Source organism: Nuphar pumila, chromosome 10 (genome assembly GCF_984573655.1).
Source record: "Nuphar pumila chromosome 10, dmNupPumi1.hap1.1, whole genome shotgun sequence".
Taxonomy (NCBI): Eukaryota; Viridiplantae; Streptophyta; class Magnoliopsida; order Nymphaeales; family Nymphaeaceae; genus Nuphar; species Nuphar pumila.
Genome location: NC_143258.1, coordinates 81,282,145 through 81,298,764, shown reverse-complemented (window position 1 = coordinate 81,298,764; position 16,620 = coordinate 81,282,145). Strand labels below are relative to the sequence as shown.

At 36.3% G+C, this 16,620-nt stretch overlaps 1 protein-coding gene across 1 annotated transcript; it reads left to right on the top strand.

The window, feature by feature from the left end:
* The first annotated feature begins 1,587 nt into the window (after nt 1-1,587).
* LOC149827020 (uncharacterized) lies at nt 1,588-15,856 on the top strand. The gene is made up of 17 exons (XM_090020201.1): nt 1,588-1,647; nt 1,921-2,051; nt 2,944-3,140; nt 3,311-3,396; nt 3,489-3,584; nt 3,772-3,901; nt 4,989-5,047; nt 5,195-5,308; nt 6,373-6,440; nt 6,533-6,629; nt 7,395-7,469; nt 13,990-14,088; nt 14,358-14,501; nt 14,578-14,607; nt 14,710-14,772; nt 15,216-15,293; nt 15,681-15,856. Exons 2-17 carry the CDS (start codon nt 1,933-1,935, stop codon nt 15,723-15,725), a joined length of 1,500 nt encoding a protein of 499 aa, XP_089876327.1. The 5' UTR covers nt 1,588-1,647; nt 1,921-1,932; the 3' UTR covers nt 15,726-15,856.
* The last annotated feature ends 764 nt before the right edge of the window (nt 15,857-16,620 follow it).

Here is a 16,620-nt window from a genome sequence, read left to right as displayed (position 1 = left end):
AGCTGGTTCTAGAACCAAACCCAAAATGAAACAAACATTTAGAGTGCGTTTGTCTCATAGCAAACATGTCGTTTTCATACTAAAGAGGACCATTTTCTCATGGCATGAAATAAACACGCCAAGCAAGATTGAGGCTCATTGTCAATGGGATGCAGATTTCCTGTTGACCATGAGATTCTTATGAAACTTGTTTCGTACCGTTCTCTCAGGGAAACGACTTAACCCATTCTCACCTTCTTGACAACTTCTTACCCACGGAAGTCATACTCCATCACTAAGGGTGTCAATGGGTAGGGTTTACTTGGACCCGACCCAGACCAAACCCTATAGGGTCTGGGTATGGTGACATATAAAAAGACCCAATTAAGACCCGGGTCTGGACCTGAATGTCCGATTAATACATGGACCTGGGATATAGTATGTGAATTTTTTTACTAGACCCGGGCCCAACCCAAGTTTCGATTAAGACCCTCAAATTTTCAATGTAAAAATGATAAAAAATATTATTTTACAGGGTATGGTCCGGGTCTGGTCATGTAGTTTTTATCGGGTTCGGGTATGGCTTCTCTTATAGTAGACCTGATTAGACTCAGGTCTGTATCCGATACCATACCCAAAAATTTGGTCCAAGACTCTGAGTCCGAACCAAACCTGACCCGTACCATCACTATTGCTCTCTCTCTCTCTCTCTCTCTCTCTCTCTCTCTCTCTCTCTCTCTCTCTCTCTCTCTATATATATATATATATATATATATATATATATATATATATATATAGGAGATGCGAAGGAGGATTCCTTCCTCGGTGCCTTCATCTCGCTTTCCCCAATCCCTCTATTTTTTCATCTCTTGATAGGGAGTGCTTGTTTCCTGCCCTTTCTTACTAAAAAGGTTATCTTTATATCTTTCGGAGGAAAGATGTCCTCTTTTCTAAGGTGGATGAAACAAACATCTCCATAAAATATATGTGGTGAGGTCCACATAAAACCATCTTTCTTATCAAAATGGGTTCAAACCTCTTTTCATAGGAAAACACATACCCCCTTGGTCTTCCCTTTCAAAGGAAAGTGACTTCCCTTAGGCGAGGTGCAACAACCCCCTTTAGGTTTTTGCTCTTATTCTCCTTCTTTTATTAATGAAAGAGTATAATTGCTGCTAGAATCTCTGGTTTTCTTTTCTCCCTCTTTTTACTTGTGATTTTGATTAGTGATTGAAGATTATGTATGGTGGAATCTGCTATCGTTTTCGCTTGAGAAATCGTGGTTTATGCTCCTATGTGTCATAAACAAACACTGCACCCCTCTGTTTCTCACAAAGCACCTTTCTCAGTATTTCACTTTCCCTGCTCCTTCGCACGAAAAAGTGGAGCCCACGCTACAACGTGGGCTTTATGAGTGTTTGTCTCACATATGATGGGAAAATTAACCTCATTTTAACGTGAAAATGGGTACAACAAACAGTCCCTTTAGTCCCTTCGCGGGAAAATGGAAGGCAACATCATGATTTTAAAAGATCTGGATTTTACGGGTTGACGTGTTTACCTCTCTCAGGGGCAGACCGCGAACTTAAAAGGTCGCGATTTTAGGGTTCTCTCTCTCTCTCTCTCTAGGGTTTAAGGAGGCCGGTTCGAACTGAGGAGGCGTCCCTGGTAAAACCCTAAAAATTCAACCTCTGTTCGCTCTTAGTGCTTCCCGTTTCGTGTTTCTTTTCCTGGTTTGCCTGTTCTTTCGAGATCATGTCCTCAGAAAATTCGGGTTTGAGCTAGAATTTCCGTCGTTTTTGTTGTATGTATCACCAAGAACTGTTACAGAGATCGTTATTGATGGATATTGTGTTGAAGAGGGCTATTTTCTCGTCTTTATGGTCAGTTTGTGGATTGATCGATCGATATTGACGCGTTCTTGTTGGGGGCTATTGGCAGGGCTTCTTCGAAATGATTTCGGCGGTATGTTGGGTGCCGAAAGGTGTTGCTAAGGCGATTGCCGATACTGCAGAGCCGCCGACGAAGGAAGAAATCGAAGAGCTTCTGAAGTCCGGTGGTTTAGCGGCCAGGTAACTCTTTGCTTCGCTATCAGTTCATACTTTGATAGTTTTGGTTCTGATTAATTGGTTTTCTTAATGTTGAATATGTTCATATGAAACACAGTGCACAATTTTCTGGCTTTTGGTTTGTCGATGAGTGCTGCATAGTAGTTCACAATTGAATCTGTTTGGGTGTTATTGTTATTTTTTTGCTCAATTAGCACAGGATATAACGCTTTGAAGCTTTGCTCTTTTTTTTTTTTGCTTGGTAAAGTTTGCAAGACCATGACATTTTTTTGCTGTCCAAAGTTCCAAACAAGAGTCTATTTTGCTATATTTGGTATCGATTGATTTTGCATTTGGGTGGTTCTTCTCGTTTTCTCGCTGACCTTATGGCATGGCTTTTGATGATATCTAAAATCTTAGTGGGGATTTGAATGCAACCACTTATCCCACTTGTTTGAGTTCTCTGAATAAGTGGGTGCATCCAATTCCTGGCAAGAAAGTAATTGTTCGTGTGAACTATGGCTTGCTTCATGGGAACTAATTGTATCGGCAGTTTTTGCAATGCTGCTGAAGTTATGCTAAGTTGTTCTGTTAGCCTTATGAATTGATCCTAGAAGTTCTGTCTTACATTTAGTTTCATCTTTTGATCACATTTTAGATTTATTTAACTGAACCAGGGACACACTCTCTTATGCTGTCGCTTAATGTCTACATTTAGGTTATTACCTTTGATATTTTGTCAATCCTTGTGTCACAGTATCTATTATAAGTTTAACCGTAATAGCCTACCTTTCTTTTTCCTCAAAAAACAGCTTACCTTTCTCAAAAATTATGAGCGTGCAAGATGAAATGGATGGGTGGTTTTTTATTTTCTGTTGTCTAACATTTATGCAATTCTGAGAGTCTGTCCGTGCAGTGAGGGAAGTGAGGATGGAGAAGATGAAGATATGAATGTTGATGAGACAAAGTGCACTGATGAGGTTTCCCATGCATTAGCTGCAGCTGATGCTGTTGGAAAAAATTCTGGCTGCAAAGATTCTAATGGAAGTTTTCAAGACATAACTGATTGCCTAAGAGAGCTTGACATGGATCACTATGATGATGAGGATGAAGGTAACTTATGTGATAGCTTCCTCTTTGTTGATGAAATCTTTTTTCTCAAGTGAACGAAACATATGTTGTCACAAGTACCTACCTGTTAAAGAATCCAGCATTGTTATATCTTCTTGTGATGGTTTTGTCTGTAAACATTTAATTTGAGGGATATTCAATGTGTTCCTCAGGCATAGATTTGTTTAGCAGTGGAGTGCTGTCTGGGAATCGCTATTATTCAAGCAATGACATGGATCCCTATCTGCTAGATAAGAATGTAGATATGTCTCTGATGGATTAATTAAGTTGATGCTGCATGTAACCTTATCCTTTAATGCATTGAGGAAAGATTCTTGTTTGATTCTTTAGGATGATGATGAGGAGGAAGAAGAGGACAGAAGAATATTGCCTTCAGATGGTGTTATAGTTTGTGCTGGTAATGAGGATGATATGAATCTTCTTAAGGTATGTGGCAATGTGCCATATTTGTTTGATTTAGCTTCATTCTTTTGTGAGAAATATTCAGTAATTTGGTGAAAATACTAGGTCTGCAGTCATAACTTGCTTCAGGGCAAATTTGGACTTCATTGTTGTTACTTTATTGGTTGTCTATTGGGAAAGGTACACCTTATTTGAAATTATGTACATGCAGATATATATACTTGAGGAAGATGCGGAAGATGGCAAACCAAATTTGTTTGTGCATCATGAGATATTTCTGCCAGCTTTTCCCCTTTGTACAGCCTGGCTTGATTGCAACCTCAAAAACAGTGGAGACAAAGGTCAGTTGCTGCCCTCCTTTTTGGAGTTGATATTCCTGTGGTCCTAATGGTTGCTTCAATTTGTAGATAAGAAATTGGTTCACTTCAAGCATCAGTCTCAGCTTTACATAGGTTTCTTTATTTTTTGTTGTATTGCCTAGCATGAGCACTTAATTGGTATTAAAAGTCCAGAGGGTCTCACAAGTGCTTAATAAAGAAAGGTGTCCCTTTTTGCAATTATGATGAAGCATGATGTGTGATGTCCTTTCATAAAAGTAACATGAACATTAAATTCCATTAATTTGGAAGAAAAAGGTAGGGCTTCAAATATTAGCTTACAGTTTTTCTTGTCAATTTAGATGATCAGGTTTCAACTTAAACAAGCTGTTTTCCTATGGTTCTTTTCTTCTATTTTAGTTTTTTCTTTGTGTAGTTTTATCAGATCCAAACATATTTTTCACTTCACATCTGTGAAAAGAACAATGATTAGATGTTAGTAGTTTGTAATTCTGGTTGAAGTTGTGGCAATGCTGATGATGGCCTTTGCCAAATTGTAGGTGACCATAGTGATCTATGTTTCATTACAGCTTCACTCATTGTTTATGGAATTCACTTCTTATTAACTTCAATTCTTTAGCTGTTTGGGTCTTGAACTTCAACAGTTATTGACTACATATGCATCCTACAGATAATTTTGCAGTTAGTTGATTTGTTCTTTTAGCTATTTTGAAGGTATATGATTTGTGTGTTGAAGGTAAATTTGTTTTATTTTGTTTTGCATGGGATTTAATTAGTAATGATCATTTTTTTTTTGTTTTAGCATTGTATGCTATTTTCACAAAAATGTTATCGGCACTTCCTGCATGTTTGCTATGCCCATCTGATTGATTGTAAAATTATTAGACAAGCTTTGCTGGATGGAGTACCTGGAAGAGAAGCTTGGTGAATCTCATGCTACTTGATTATTTATGATTTTCTGAATGTGCTTTATTTCTGTCTTACCTGTTGCGTTCACATATTTATTCTTTTTATTTATTCTTTTTTTATTAATACTTTTTGGTCCTTTGCTTATCAAAGCTGACTGACTATTTGTTTTGTTTTTCAACAGGAAATTTTATAGCTATTGGTTCGATGGAACCAGGGATTGAAATTTGGGATCTTGACCTTGTAAGTGGACCAACCTCATTTTTTAGATGACAGAATCTCTTGCTGAATAATATACATTTTTTTACTTGTTCCGCTATTTGAATGTTCTCCTATACATTGTCTGTGTGTCAACAATGCTATCCGGTGTCTTATTGTATTATCTTCTAGGTTGATGAAGTCCAGCCATTTATGACACTAGGAGGGACATTAAAGCAATCAATTTCTGACAAGTCTAGTAAGGACAAGAAGAAGAAGAAGAAGAAGACGAAGAAGAAGAAAGAGGTGCAATGAAAGTCTTTTCCATTATATCATTTGCCATAAAAGATTATCTACAACTTGAGCCCACCATTCTTATTGTATGGGATCTTTGAAAGAATTGTTTCTTATCTTTGTTCTTGGATATTGGTATTGCTGTTCTTTTACTTTTCTTGTTTGTTTTTATGATTTTTGTTCAGCTTTTGTTGTATACAAAATTCAGCTTTCATTACATGATGACTGTATGTGTTCACTTCTCAATGGTTTAAAGGCTAATCTATATCTTCTTATATGCTTGAATATGGGATTCTATTAACAGTGGGTAGCTGTGTGCTGTCTAATTGGTTCAACAATAGGTATCATAGTTTGTCATTGTATGAATAGTTCCACCTTCTTCCTTACACTGACTGTATTTTTTGTTTTCTTACTAAGATCTTCTCTTCTGGACTTAAAACATGCCTGCATCCTGTATCTTGAGAAACTAGTTATATCGATAGTTTTATTGGGCATTTTCTTTGAGGTCAAAGTCTTGATGTTGTTGATGATCATCTCTTCCAATCCTCATGAATGTATCCATTGGTCACTCTTTCTGGAATTAAGGTTCGAGTCTGATTCATGGCCTGCTTCAAACATGCAAAGTTGTATAAATAGTTGTGGCATGATATTGAATTAATTTTCAACTTTCATCTCTCTCTTCTTTCATGCTTGTATGTGCATGCATATGCACTTGCTCGTATGTAGATATTACTGGTCTCATGTGGCCTGGTCCATAGGTGTATTAACTCAACTTCTTGAGAGAGGAGCAGGTTTGACCTCAATATTCTTTTATCACTTCCCTGTCATGGGAAACATGTTTTAATTGATTCTCCTTTCAATATGTATCTTTTGGTTTCTCCTATTGAGAACTCTCAGTACCTGAAAGCTATTTAGACCTCCGAATTAAGTCTTATTCAAATGATTAGGTTATCAGATACACGTACATCAGGATCCGTTATACCTTAAGTCTCTAGTGCTCATTTGGTGAGATTTGTATCTGTTGAATCTAGTTTTTGCATCTTGTTCTTTCAATTTCTCTTGTTGGATGCTTGTAGGCAATTACTTTCAAAGACGATAGTCATACAGATTCAGTCTTGTGTTTGGCATGGAACAATGAATTCAGGTGGGTGATTTATTGTTTTCTGACATCAAGATAAATTGTTTGTCAAATTCCATAACAATTAATTAAGTGTTGAAGTTTCTTCCGTTTATCAGGAACCTCCTAGCCAGTGCAAGTGCTGATAAGTCAGTCAAGATTTGGGACATGGTCTCTGGAAATTGTGGACACACATTACAACATCATTCAGATAAGGCAGGCATTAGCATCTCAGTCCACATCCATTATAGATACCATTACATAATCTATCAATTCCATATTGTTAGCTCTTTTTCTTCAATTACTTCTATGCTACACAATACAGCATAGTTACCCACTGTCACCGACACACTTAATGGATAGGACACAAGCATGTGTAGTACATGATTGACACAGTAATGTCTTTTATGTTTTTGAGTCTTGATTTTGTTGTTAGTTACTGTTTTCCTTTTTGTAGTTTCTCATCAATTTGTATTTCCTAATGATCTTGAATCGTCATAATTACATATTAAGGGTTTGGTATTTTAAATTTTTGTTACGTGTGCTTAATAATTTAAAATAATTAATATGCAAACACAGCCATGTTTCCTGCTTAAAATTTGGTTTCCTATATCCGATATTCTTTTTATATCGGTTCCTCTGTCAACTGACAGTATACTTTCTACATGTTGTAGTTGATTGCTAATTGTTTGTTTTCTTTTCACAAACATGCATGTATGTATGCAAGCAAACACCATGTCTGCAACTGCAAGCAGTCCAGATGATGACCTCTCCTTATCTGTTTTTTCTTTTTACGATACACAAAAGCACGAGCATGATAGAGAGAACTAGGTATTTATTTCAAGTTTGCAAATTTTGACTGTAACAGATCATGAAATGGATGTCTTGTACTTATTGTGAGCCTTAAGCTGTACTCATTGTCAGCCTTAAGCAAGAATCTTGAATGTACTAATTCTATTATCTGTATGCATAAAATTATAGGTGCAAGCTGTTGCATGGAATTGGCATCAATCAACTGTTCTTCTAAGTGGTTCTTTTGATCACACTGTGGTCATGGTAAGACAATAGCGTACATTAAAGGCTCTGGTCCTGTTGTATGCTCAATAAATTTCTAATAATGCTTTTCACTTGTTGACATGCTCTTGCTGGCATTTATAAACTGCTTTTGTATTGAGTAACATTATGGAGAGCCGTGGGCTGATTCAAATTTATTATGCTTGCTGGCCACACCATGGACAGAGATTAGCAATATTCCTCTAAAGGAGGGTTATTTGAGGGTTCTCGAGGCTCCTTTTATTTCACCTTGGAGTGGGCATGAAACAAGAGGCAAGTGGTATTTTGTACCTGATGACAGTCTTAGGCACCTTATTTGGCCGTGCTGTGGCTGGAAAAGCTGTGCCATTGCGCAGCTGGGCGATGTATGTGTAATGTGGTGATGTCCAGCTTGGTCTAAATATCAAGTGACCAATTTCTGCCAAATGTGCATGGTCTGGTGATGTTTTTGGGAATTATCAAAGAACAAAAGGAGATACATGAGAAATTCCCCATTCATCTTGCATGTTGATGTTGGAGCATTCTTGGTGGTGGTGTAAAGATGTATGGTGTAGTTACCGATACCAAATCAATTCTACACATGCTCCATGTATGCCTTATGTGTGAATGGAACAAATTATTATTATTATTATTTTGAGAGATGCACTAGCCCATGCTATGTTCTTGTTACACAGAGAGTTGCTAGACCATCTGAGATCAGATAAAAGTTAGCACTGTCAGTCTTTTGCAACTGTAAAGTGTGTAAAGATACAGGATGTCTTCGATTACGAACCAACTGTCCACCAATGTTTAACTTGAGTGAATAATAAAAGTGTTCTCCAAGGAACACGCTCACAAATCCCACAAAAGGGACACTCACAAGACACACAATATAAAATATATATTTTTATTCAATGAATAAAATGTGCCAAAAGGCATCCAATACAAAGGGGAGAACACCCCTATTTATACAAGGGAAAGGAGTGAGAGACTAAAAGAGAGAGAGTGAGAGATCAAAAAGGAGAGGGAGCTATGCTCCCAATGGCTAGAAATTCTAGCCGTTGGGAGCACTCAAACCGAGTTTGATCGTGCTCAACTATTAGAATTTCTAGCCATTGGGAGCAGTCAAACTCAGTTGGATTTGACTCTCCCTAACATATATATTTATGTAATATATATTGTATATATGTTCAAGTATATATATGTATATTTATACATGTACGTATATAATACCATATATATATACGTATATATAAATATATGTATAATTTAACACTCTCCCTCAAACTTATGGTAGGATAATTGAAAGTTTGCCTAAAAAGAAGTAAAACCTAGGAGCAAAGAGAGGATTGGTAAAAAGTCCGCCAACTGATACTCCGATGTGGCATAAGGCAGATTGATAGTTCTTTAAAGATACTTCTCTTGAACATAATGACAGTCTATCTCGATGTGCTTCCTTCTTTAGTGAAAAGTATTATTGTTGACAATGTAGATATCACTCTTGTTGTCAAAGAACATCTTTGAAGCTCCTAGAATCTCGATTCTCATATCAGTCAACAGCCTTCTCAGCTACACTACCTCCATTGGAGTAGTAGCCATGGTTTGGTACTCGACTTCAGTTGAAGAAAGAGAGACCTTCTGTTGCTTTTTGCACCTCCACAAGATCAACAATTCACCTAAGAAAACACAAAAACCTGTGGTTGAGTGTCTATTATTTGGATCACCTTTCCAATCTGCATCTTTATATGCAAGTAAATCTAATGCAGAAAAGGAAGACATAAACATGCATCTAAAAAGAGAATTTTTAAGATATCTAATAATACACAAAACAACTCCGATGTGAGCCGATGTGGGAGCGTGCTGAAACTGACTAGCTATGTGTACAACATGTGCTATATCAGGTCTAGTAATAGTTAGATAAGAAAGAATTCCAATAAGCTGTCTATAAGGAGTTGGATCATTCAGAGGCTCTCCATCATGAATTTTCATCTTGACATTTGTTACTTCATGAGTGTTAACCTTTTTTATCATCTGATATTCTAGATCTGAGAATAATATCAAAAGCAAACTTAGACTAAGATAACAAATACCCTCTAGGAGAACATGCAACTTCTATTCCTAGAAAGTAACATAAAAAATCCAAATTAATCATTTTAAGATTAGTTTTAAAAATATTTCCTGTTTGTCGCCTTTGGTGATTATCATATCATCTACATAGAGTAGTAAAATGACAATACCTACATTAGAATTCTAAACAAAAAAACAGTATCAGTCAAGCAAGATCTAAAACTAATATCAAACATAACTTTGCTGAATCTATCATATCAGGCTTTGAGTACTTGTTTCAACTCATACAATGCCCTTTGAAGGTGAATAATCTTTTCTTGAGAAAGACTCATACCAAGTGATGCCTCCATGTACACTTCTTCCATAAGCTTTCTATTTAAAAAGACGTTTTTAACATCCATTTGATATATAGATCAATTTTTAATTGATGCTATTGCGATAAGAGTTCTAACCGTGGTCATGCAGACAATCAGAGCAAATGTTTCTTCATAATCAATGTCATGTTCTTGTAAATATTCCTTTGCAACAAGCCTAACTTTATATCAATCAAGAGTTCCATCACTCTTGGTTTTTATTTTATATACCCATCTACAACCTATGAGTTTCTTTTTAGGTGAAAGATTTTGAATGGACCAAGTTTGAGCATTTTCTAAAGCTTCAAGTTCTATCTTCATAGCTTCAACCCATTAAGGTCTTCTTTGGCCTGAGCATAAGATGGGGGTTCTACATATGAGTGAATTAGGGCTACACATGCTTAATATTTTAAAGAAAAAGAATCATAAGATATAAATTTGGATGGGATTTTTGATATTCTAGATGATTTCCTAATTTGCAGTTCATCTTTACTAAGGTTAAAATACTTTTCAAGTGCACATGGAGGGTTTTGATTTCCCCTTATAGAATATTGTATACAAGTTTGATCATTGTGAGGCAATCCATCAAGTGATTCAAAGTCGCTAGGTTCAATGACGTTCTCCAAGTCATGCTTGCAATCACAGTTGTCGATATCTTGTTTGGAAACAAGGTTAAACAAAAAAAAATACTCGGTTACTTCCTTCAGTTGATCCTTATCAAATAAATTTTCTTTTTCCAAGAAGGTAACATTTTGAGAGATGTATAATTTCTCATTTTTAGAATCATAACACCTATATCTCTTTTGGTTGTTGGCATAACTAAAGAAGACATAAGGAATAGCTCTAGGAGAAAACTTGTCATTCTTATTGGTAAAAATAAAGCATTTGCAACCAAAAGTTTGCAATCTTGAATAATCAGGTGAGAGTTTAAAGAGTTTTTCAACCGTTTAGATATTGTGTAAAGAAGAAGATGGCATTTTGTTTATAAGATAAACAAACATTCATGATAACTTTTGCCCAAAAAACCTTAGGCAGATAGCTACCAATAAGTAAAGTCCTTGAAGTTTCAATAACGTGCTTATGTTTTCTCTCAGCCAGGCTATTTTGTTGTGGTGTGTGGACAAAATTTTTGATGTGTGATGCCATGTGAGTAGAGATAGTTTTTAAATTCTTTTGACAAAAAATTTCTTCCTAAATCAGTTTGAAATATAGACATCATTTTCAAATTGATTTTTGACCATTTTATGGAAACTTTGAAAATGAGAAAAAACTTTATATTTATGCTTAAGTAAATCCAAGTATATCTAGTAAAGTCATTAAAAAAAATAACATAATATGTATATCCCAGAGTTACCGGATGAGCCTAGGTAAGTGGGGAAGTGCGCTTCTCCGAAGCGCGCTTTGGAAGCGCGAAACGTCGCGCTTTTCAAATGCACGGGGAAGCACCTTTTATGGGAAGCACACTTCCCATCACACTTCTCCCTCACTTCCCCCACACTTCCTTGCGTTTCCCTCTCGCTTTCCTCATTTTTTTCATTTTTTTTGTATTTTTATTTTTTATTTTTTTTTGCTTCACCCTCGCTTCCTAGGTCGCTTCCGGTTCACTTCCTAGGTCACTTTCGAGATGATTTTTGATTTGCTCCTAAGTCGTCCCACGCTTCCCGCTTCCTAAAATTTTGAAAGTGCCTCGCTTCCCGTGTCGCTTCCCGCTCCTGCTTCCTGAACTAGCAACCATGGTATATCCATCCTTAGAAATAATTAGTGCTGGACCCCAAAACCAATTCAAATGGTTTAGAAGAAATAAAAGTTCTATCTTTAAATGTCAATCGTTTCATTTTTCTAAGAATGCAATCTTCACAAGTGAAATCATCAATATTACAAAATTTTTCTGAACTTGAAAAAAAACTAGATTTTAAATACACTGGGATATCCTAATCTTTTATGCTACAATTTTAAATCTATTTTTTGGACATTACAATAAAAAGCGTCTTTCGGTGTCTCTAAAAAATCCATATAGTAGAGACCTCTTTCTCTATAGCCTTGCTCAATCAGCTTTCCTGACAGATGATCATGTACCAAACATTCATTTAAAGAGAATGAAGTATTACAACCATAATCGGATATTTGAGGTACGAATAAGATATTCAAATTTAATTAAGGAATGTATCTAATTTTTTGGATTTTAAAAGATATTTTTCAGAACTTCATATTCCTTTGATTTCAGGAGGCGTACCATCAGTCGTAAAAACTTTTGCCACATTTGAGTTACTATAGCATTCAAATAAGTTGTCTTTGTTTGGGATCATATGAAAAGATGCACCGGAATCAAGAAGCTAAGGAATCTTACCTGGATCCGAATAAGATGATACCACGGCCTCAACTGAGGAAGAAGACCCTCTAAGAAGAGGTTGAAGGGCTTCAACTAGTTGAGCTAGAGACATGCTTTCAATAGATGATTTTTGAGATGTAGGAAAGTCCTTGTCCTTTGACTCTTAAAGAAAGCCAACCGAAACAACCTTCTTTTTAAATGTCTCTTTTAGTTTAGGACATTGGGGCTTAGTGTGTCCCGGTTCATGACAAAAATAACAAATGATTTTCTTTCTTTCATAGTCATTTCCTTGTCTTCTATAGTGAGGTGACTTATATGCACGAACATAGTTTTTCGGTTTAGAAACGGCTAAAACCGAGTCATCTTCACTTTTTCTTACATGCTTTTTCAATCTATTCTCTTCTATACTCAACTCTTCTATAGTGTCTTCAATAGATGACACTTTTCCTTTATAGAGAAGAATTAATTTGGTAGATTCAAATTTCGGCCTTAGATATTAATGAATTGATAAAAGTGTTCATCTATTTGTCTTTGACAGAGTTGTATGTCTTCGAAACAATGCCACTTTGACTCTAGAAAAGCCAATTCTCGTATGTGTGTAATATTTTTAAGAGAATACATTCTCTTAAGATAATCACAAGCCTTCTTAGCATGCTCAAATTTGGCAAGCCAAGACATAATCTTGGCATGTCCTATCCTCCACTCCTTCTACTTCTTCTCATAAGTGGTTAGAGCTTTAATTTTTTTATTTTCGGTTAGAGGAACTTCTTTTTCACCCTCTACCTTAGTAAGAACTAGCTTGGGTTCCGGATCAGATTTATCTACTAGTCCCCACAATTCCTTTTCCCAAATAAGGTGCTTCATGATAGAAGCTCATGTTACATAATTGAAATTATTGAGTTTTATGGGTTTAACGGTGACATTATCATTGTCATCCATTTTTACAAGGTCTTAAGAGAGAGAAAGAAAAAGAAAGAAAGAAGAGAGATGAATAAAACAAAAGAATGGAGCACGAGCACTTGATTTTTCAAATGATGTACGATCACATTTGACAAGCATACTTGAATGAGCAAAAAAAGAGAGCTAAGCTCTGATACTATGTAAAGATACAAGAAGTCTTCAATTACGAACCAAGTGTCCACCAATATTCAACTTGCGTGAATAATTTAAGTGTTCTCCAAGGAACACACTCACAAATCCCACAAAAGGGGACACTCACAAGGCACATAATATAAAAAATATGTTTTTATGCAATGAATAATGTGCCGAAAGGCATCCAATACAAAGGGGAGAACACCCCTTATTTATACAAGGAGGAGGAGTGAGACTAAAAGCGAGAGTAAGAGATAAAAAAGGAGAGGGAGCTATGCTCTCAATGCCTAGAAATCCTAGCTGTTGGGAGCAGTCAAACTGAGTTTGACTGTGCCTAACAGCTAGAATTTCTAGCCGTTTGGAGCAGTCAAACCCAGTTTGACTCTCCGTAACATATATATTTATATTAAATATATATGTAATATATATTGTACTTATATATACAAGTCTACATATGTATACTTGTACATGTAGGTATATAATACCATACATATATAAGTATATATAAATATATGTACAATTTAACAAAGTGGTCACTTAAGCACATTGCAGGTTCTGTTCAACTCTTTTCTAAATGATTTGAGTTTCAGAAACAAAAGTTTAAGTATCTGCCATAGAATTAAATATAATTGATGGATCTATTTTACTTATGCTTTTTAATTTCTTTCTAGTTGCATTAAGTATGTTGTTACATTATATGCAGATGGACATGAGGGCACCTTCACATGCTGGTGTCCGGTGGTCAGTGCCAGCTGATGTTGAAAGCGTTGCATGGGATCCTCACACAGCTCACTCGTTTGTGGTAGAACTTTGACCTCATTAACACCATCTTACTTCTCAGGCAAAAACAAGGGATAGCCAATGTTCTTCTATCATGATTTTTACATGTACCAATCTTTTTTTTATTCCTGTGTTGTGTCACTGGAGAACTGCACAATAATAGCAGGGTTTTACATGTCCATGTTACATAGATTGATAATATTTTGCTTTAGTTTTTCTATTTAAGTTAAAAATAAAGCAGCAAATCTTCTGTATTTTGTAATGGTATCATATTGTGAATTCTGAGTTCAGGTTAGTATAGAAGATGGTACCGTTCAATGTTTCGACATTCGAGCTGCTGCAGCTAATTCAGATTCTGGTCTCAAACCAATTTTCACCCTGCATGCTCATGATAAAGCTGTCTGTGCAGTGTCTTACAATCCATCTGCAGCTAATGTATGTTATCCACTATGCTAATTGTATCTCTTTGAAGCCTTAACAGAAATATCTGATGTTGCTGACTTTGTTGCAGCTACTGGCAACAGGATCAACCGATAAGATGGTACATCTATTTTCTTATGTTTTCATTTCTGCATTTTGCTGAAATTTAGGAGATAAAGCATGGATTCTCCATTTAGTAATAATTCTATGTTCATGTAATTAGGTGAAACTCTGGAATATAGCAAACAACCAACCGGCATGTGTTGGATCCTGGAAATCAGACGTTGTAAGTGACAAATTCCTGTCATGATCTGCAATCTTGAAATATAATTGTTTCTTTTAAATTTAAGCCAGTACATCCCCTGGTCCTAACATGAAATGCTAAGGCATCATTTGCCTCTTGAACACCGATCAAATCAAAAGGCAGAGGGATTTCTATGCCCTCTATCAAATTCAAGTAAAATATAAAATGTTGTGTTGGGAAATATTTGAGAACCTTTTGCTTGGCAGAATTATTTTGGCCACATTATTTTCTTTCCAGTTCTATATTTCTGTGCAGTTGCCCTCATTTTCATTCATTCTTTGTCTAGATTGTCAGTTATCATGATGCCTTGCCTTATATTTCTCATTTTCATTATCTGTTGATTCAATATGGTACTTGATTTTTAATATATTGTGATGTGATGATATCTGGGTCGGCTATCAACTTTCTGGTCTTAAAACTTTCAGGGAGCTGTTTTATCTGTTGCATTCTCAGCAGATAGCCCTTCTTTGCTGGCTATCGGAGGTTCCAAGGGTAAACTCAAGGTGAGCAAGGATTCTATTATTGGCAAAGACAAGATAATCAATGAATGTAGCTCAGCTCCACTGTGTGACCTAGAGACGTTCTGAAAGCTGGCGCTTCATTCTGGAAAGCACCTATTCATCAAGGAGGGAAGAGCAGGTCATATTGTAAAAAGCCAATTCATCGGTTCTATTCAATTCCCACATCTTTCAGTTAATGAAGATGTATGTAGTCCCCACTCTTACAGTTCCCAAGTGAGGTGCGCTGGGGATTGAATGACCGGTTATATACAACATGACCTTATCTGCCATCCTCATCAAGTGTTTGTTGAGCTGCGTATAGCTTTCGTTACTTGAAATTTGTTATTTTCTTTTCAAGCTGTTATGTCACATATCACTTTGTGCCTGCAGGTGTGGGATACATCTTCAAATACTAGTATTAGCAAGGCAAAGTGAGCTTGTTTATCTTGGTTTTGTGTTTCATTTATTTATCGTTGTAAACGGGATCTCGTTGAAGGGGTCCATAAAATTTTGTAGCGTGTAACTTGTCAGAAAAAAAGGTAAAGTTGCATGCAGAGGTTATCAATCTTGCTTTCAATGTCACAAATCTCTGTATCTTGCTTCTTTTTTTTTCGGTCAGGGAAACCTCACAGCAAACTAAAAGGGCACAGCTCAGCACTTTCCCATGAAAACTACATGAAACAAACGGCTCCTAAAACAAACTGGGTCCTATATTCATGTAACTTGTTTGTTTCTTTCTTTGCAATAAAAAAGACAAACCTGGTCCTGTATTCATGACTTTTTAGTTATTTTATTTGCAAATAAGCATTTTGATTTTCGAGTTATTTAACCAACGATGGGCAAGAAAGTAATGACTTTTGCTTCAGGTTGGTTCTTTAACTAAAACATCAGGTTGTTAAATGTAATAACCAAGAAGAGTGGTTGTTAATTGTTAAGTCCGGCGGCTGATTGTATCTGTGTGGGAGAACATTAATACCTTTGAAGAGTTGAGAGATTATATTTCCTCTTCTCTTCAAATAAATCTGTCCTTAACAACCATCGGTTTCGATAGATTTGATGGAAATTGGCTTCTTACAGGCCATCTGAACGGAACCACCAACTTGGGAGATTTCCCATTAAGTAAAAACTATGACAATAAAATAGACATTAGCCTGTCTCCAAGGGTAGTTGGCATAATGGGATGGGGCATTGGTCGCTAGATGGGTGGTCAAGGTTCCATTCTCATGGGTGTCGCCCCTTCTGCTCAAGCTGATGCCCAGCATAGGCTCTGGGAAATGGGGGGTTCCTAGTCTTGAAGTTTTATGATGACTGTAGGTATGGCAGGCTGAGC

Coding starts and splice junctions, on each gene's coding strand:
- LOC149827020 (XM_090020201.1), top strand. CDS start 1,933: ATGATTTCGGCGGTATGTTGGGTGCCGAAAGGTGTTGCTAAGGCGATT. Junction 7,470..13,989: donor TTGATCACACTGTGGTCATG/GTAAGACAATAG, acceptor CATTATATGCAG/ATGGACATGAGGGCACCTTC. Junction 15,294..15,680: donor GTTCCAAGGGTAAACTCAAG/GTGAGCAAGGAT, acceptor TTGTGCCTGCAG/GTGTGGGATACATCTTCAAA.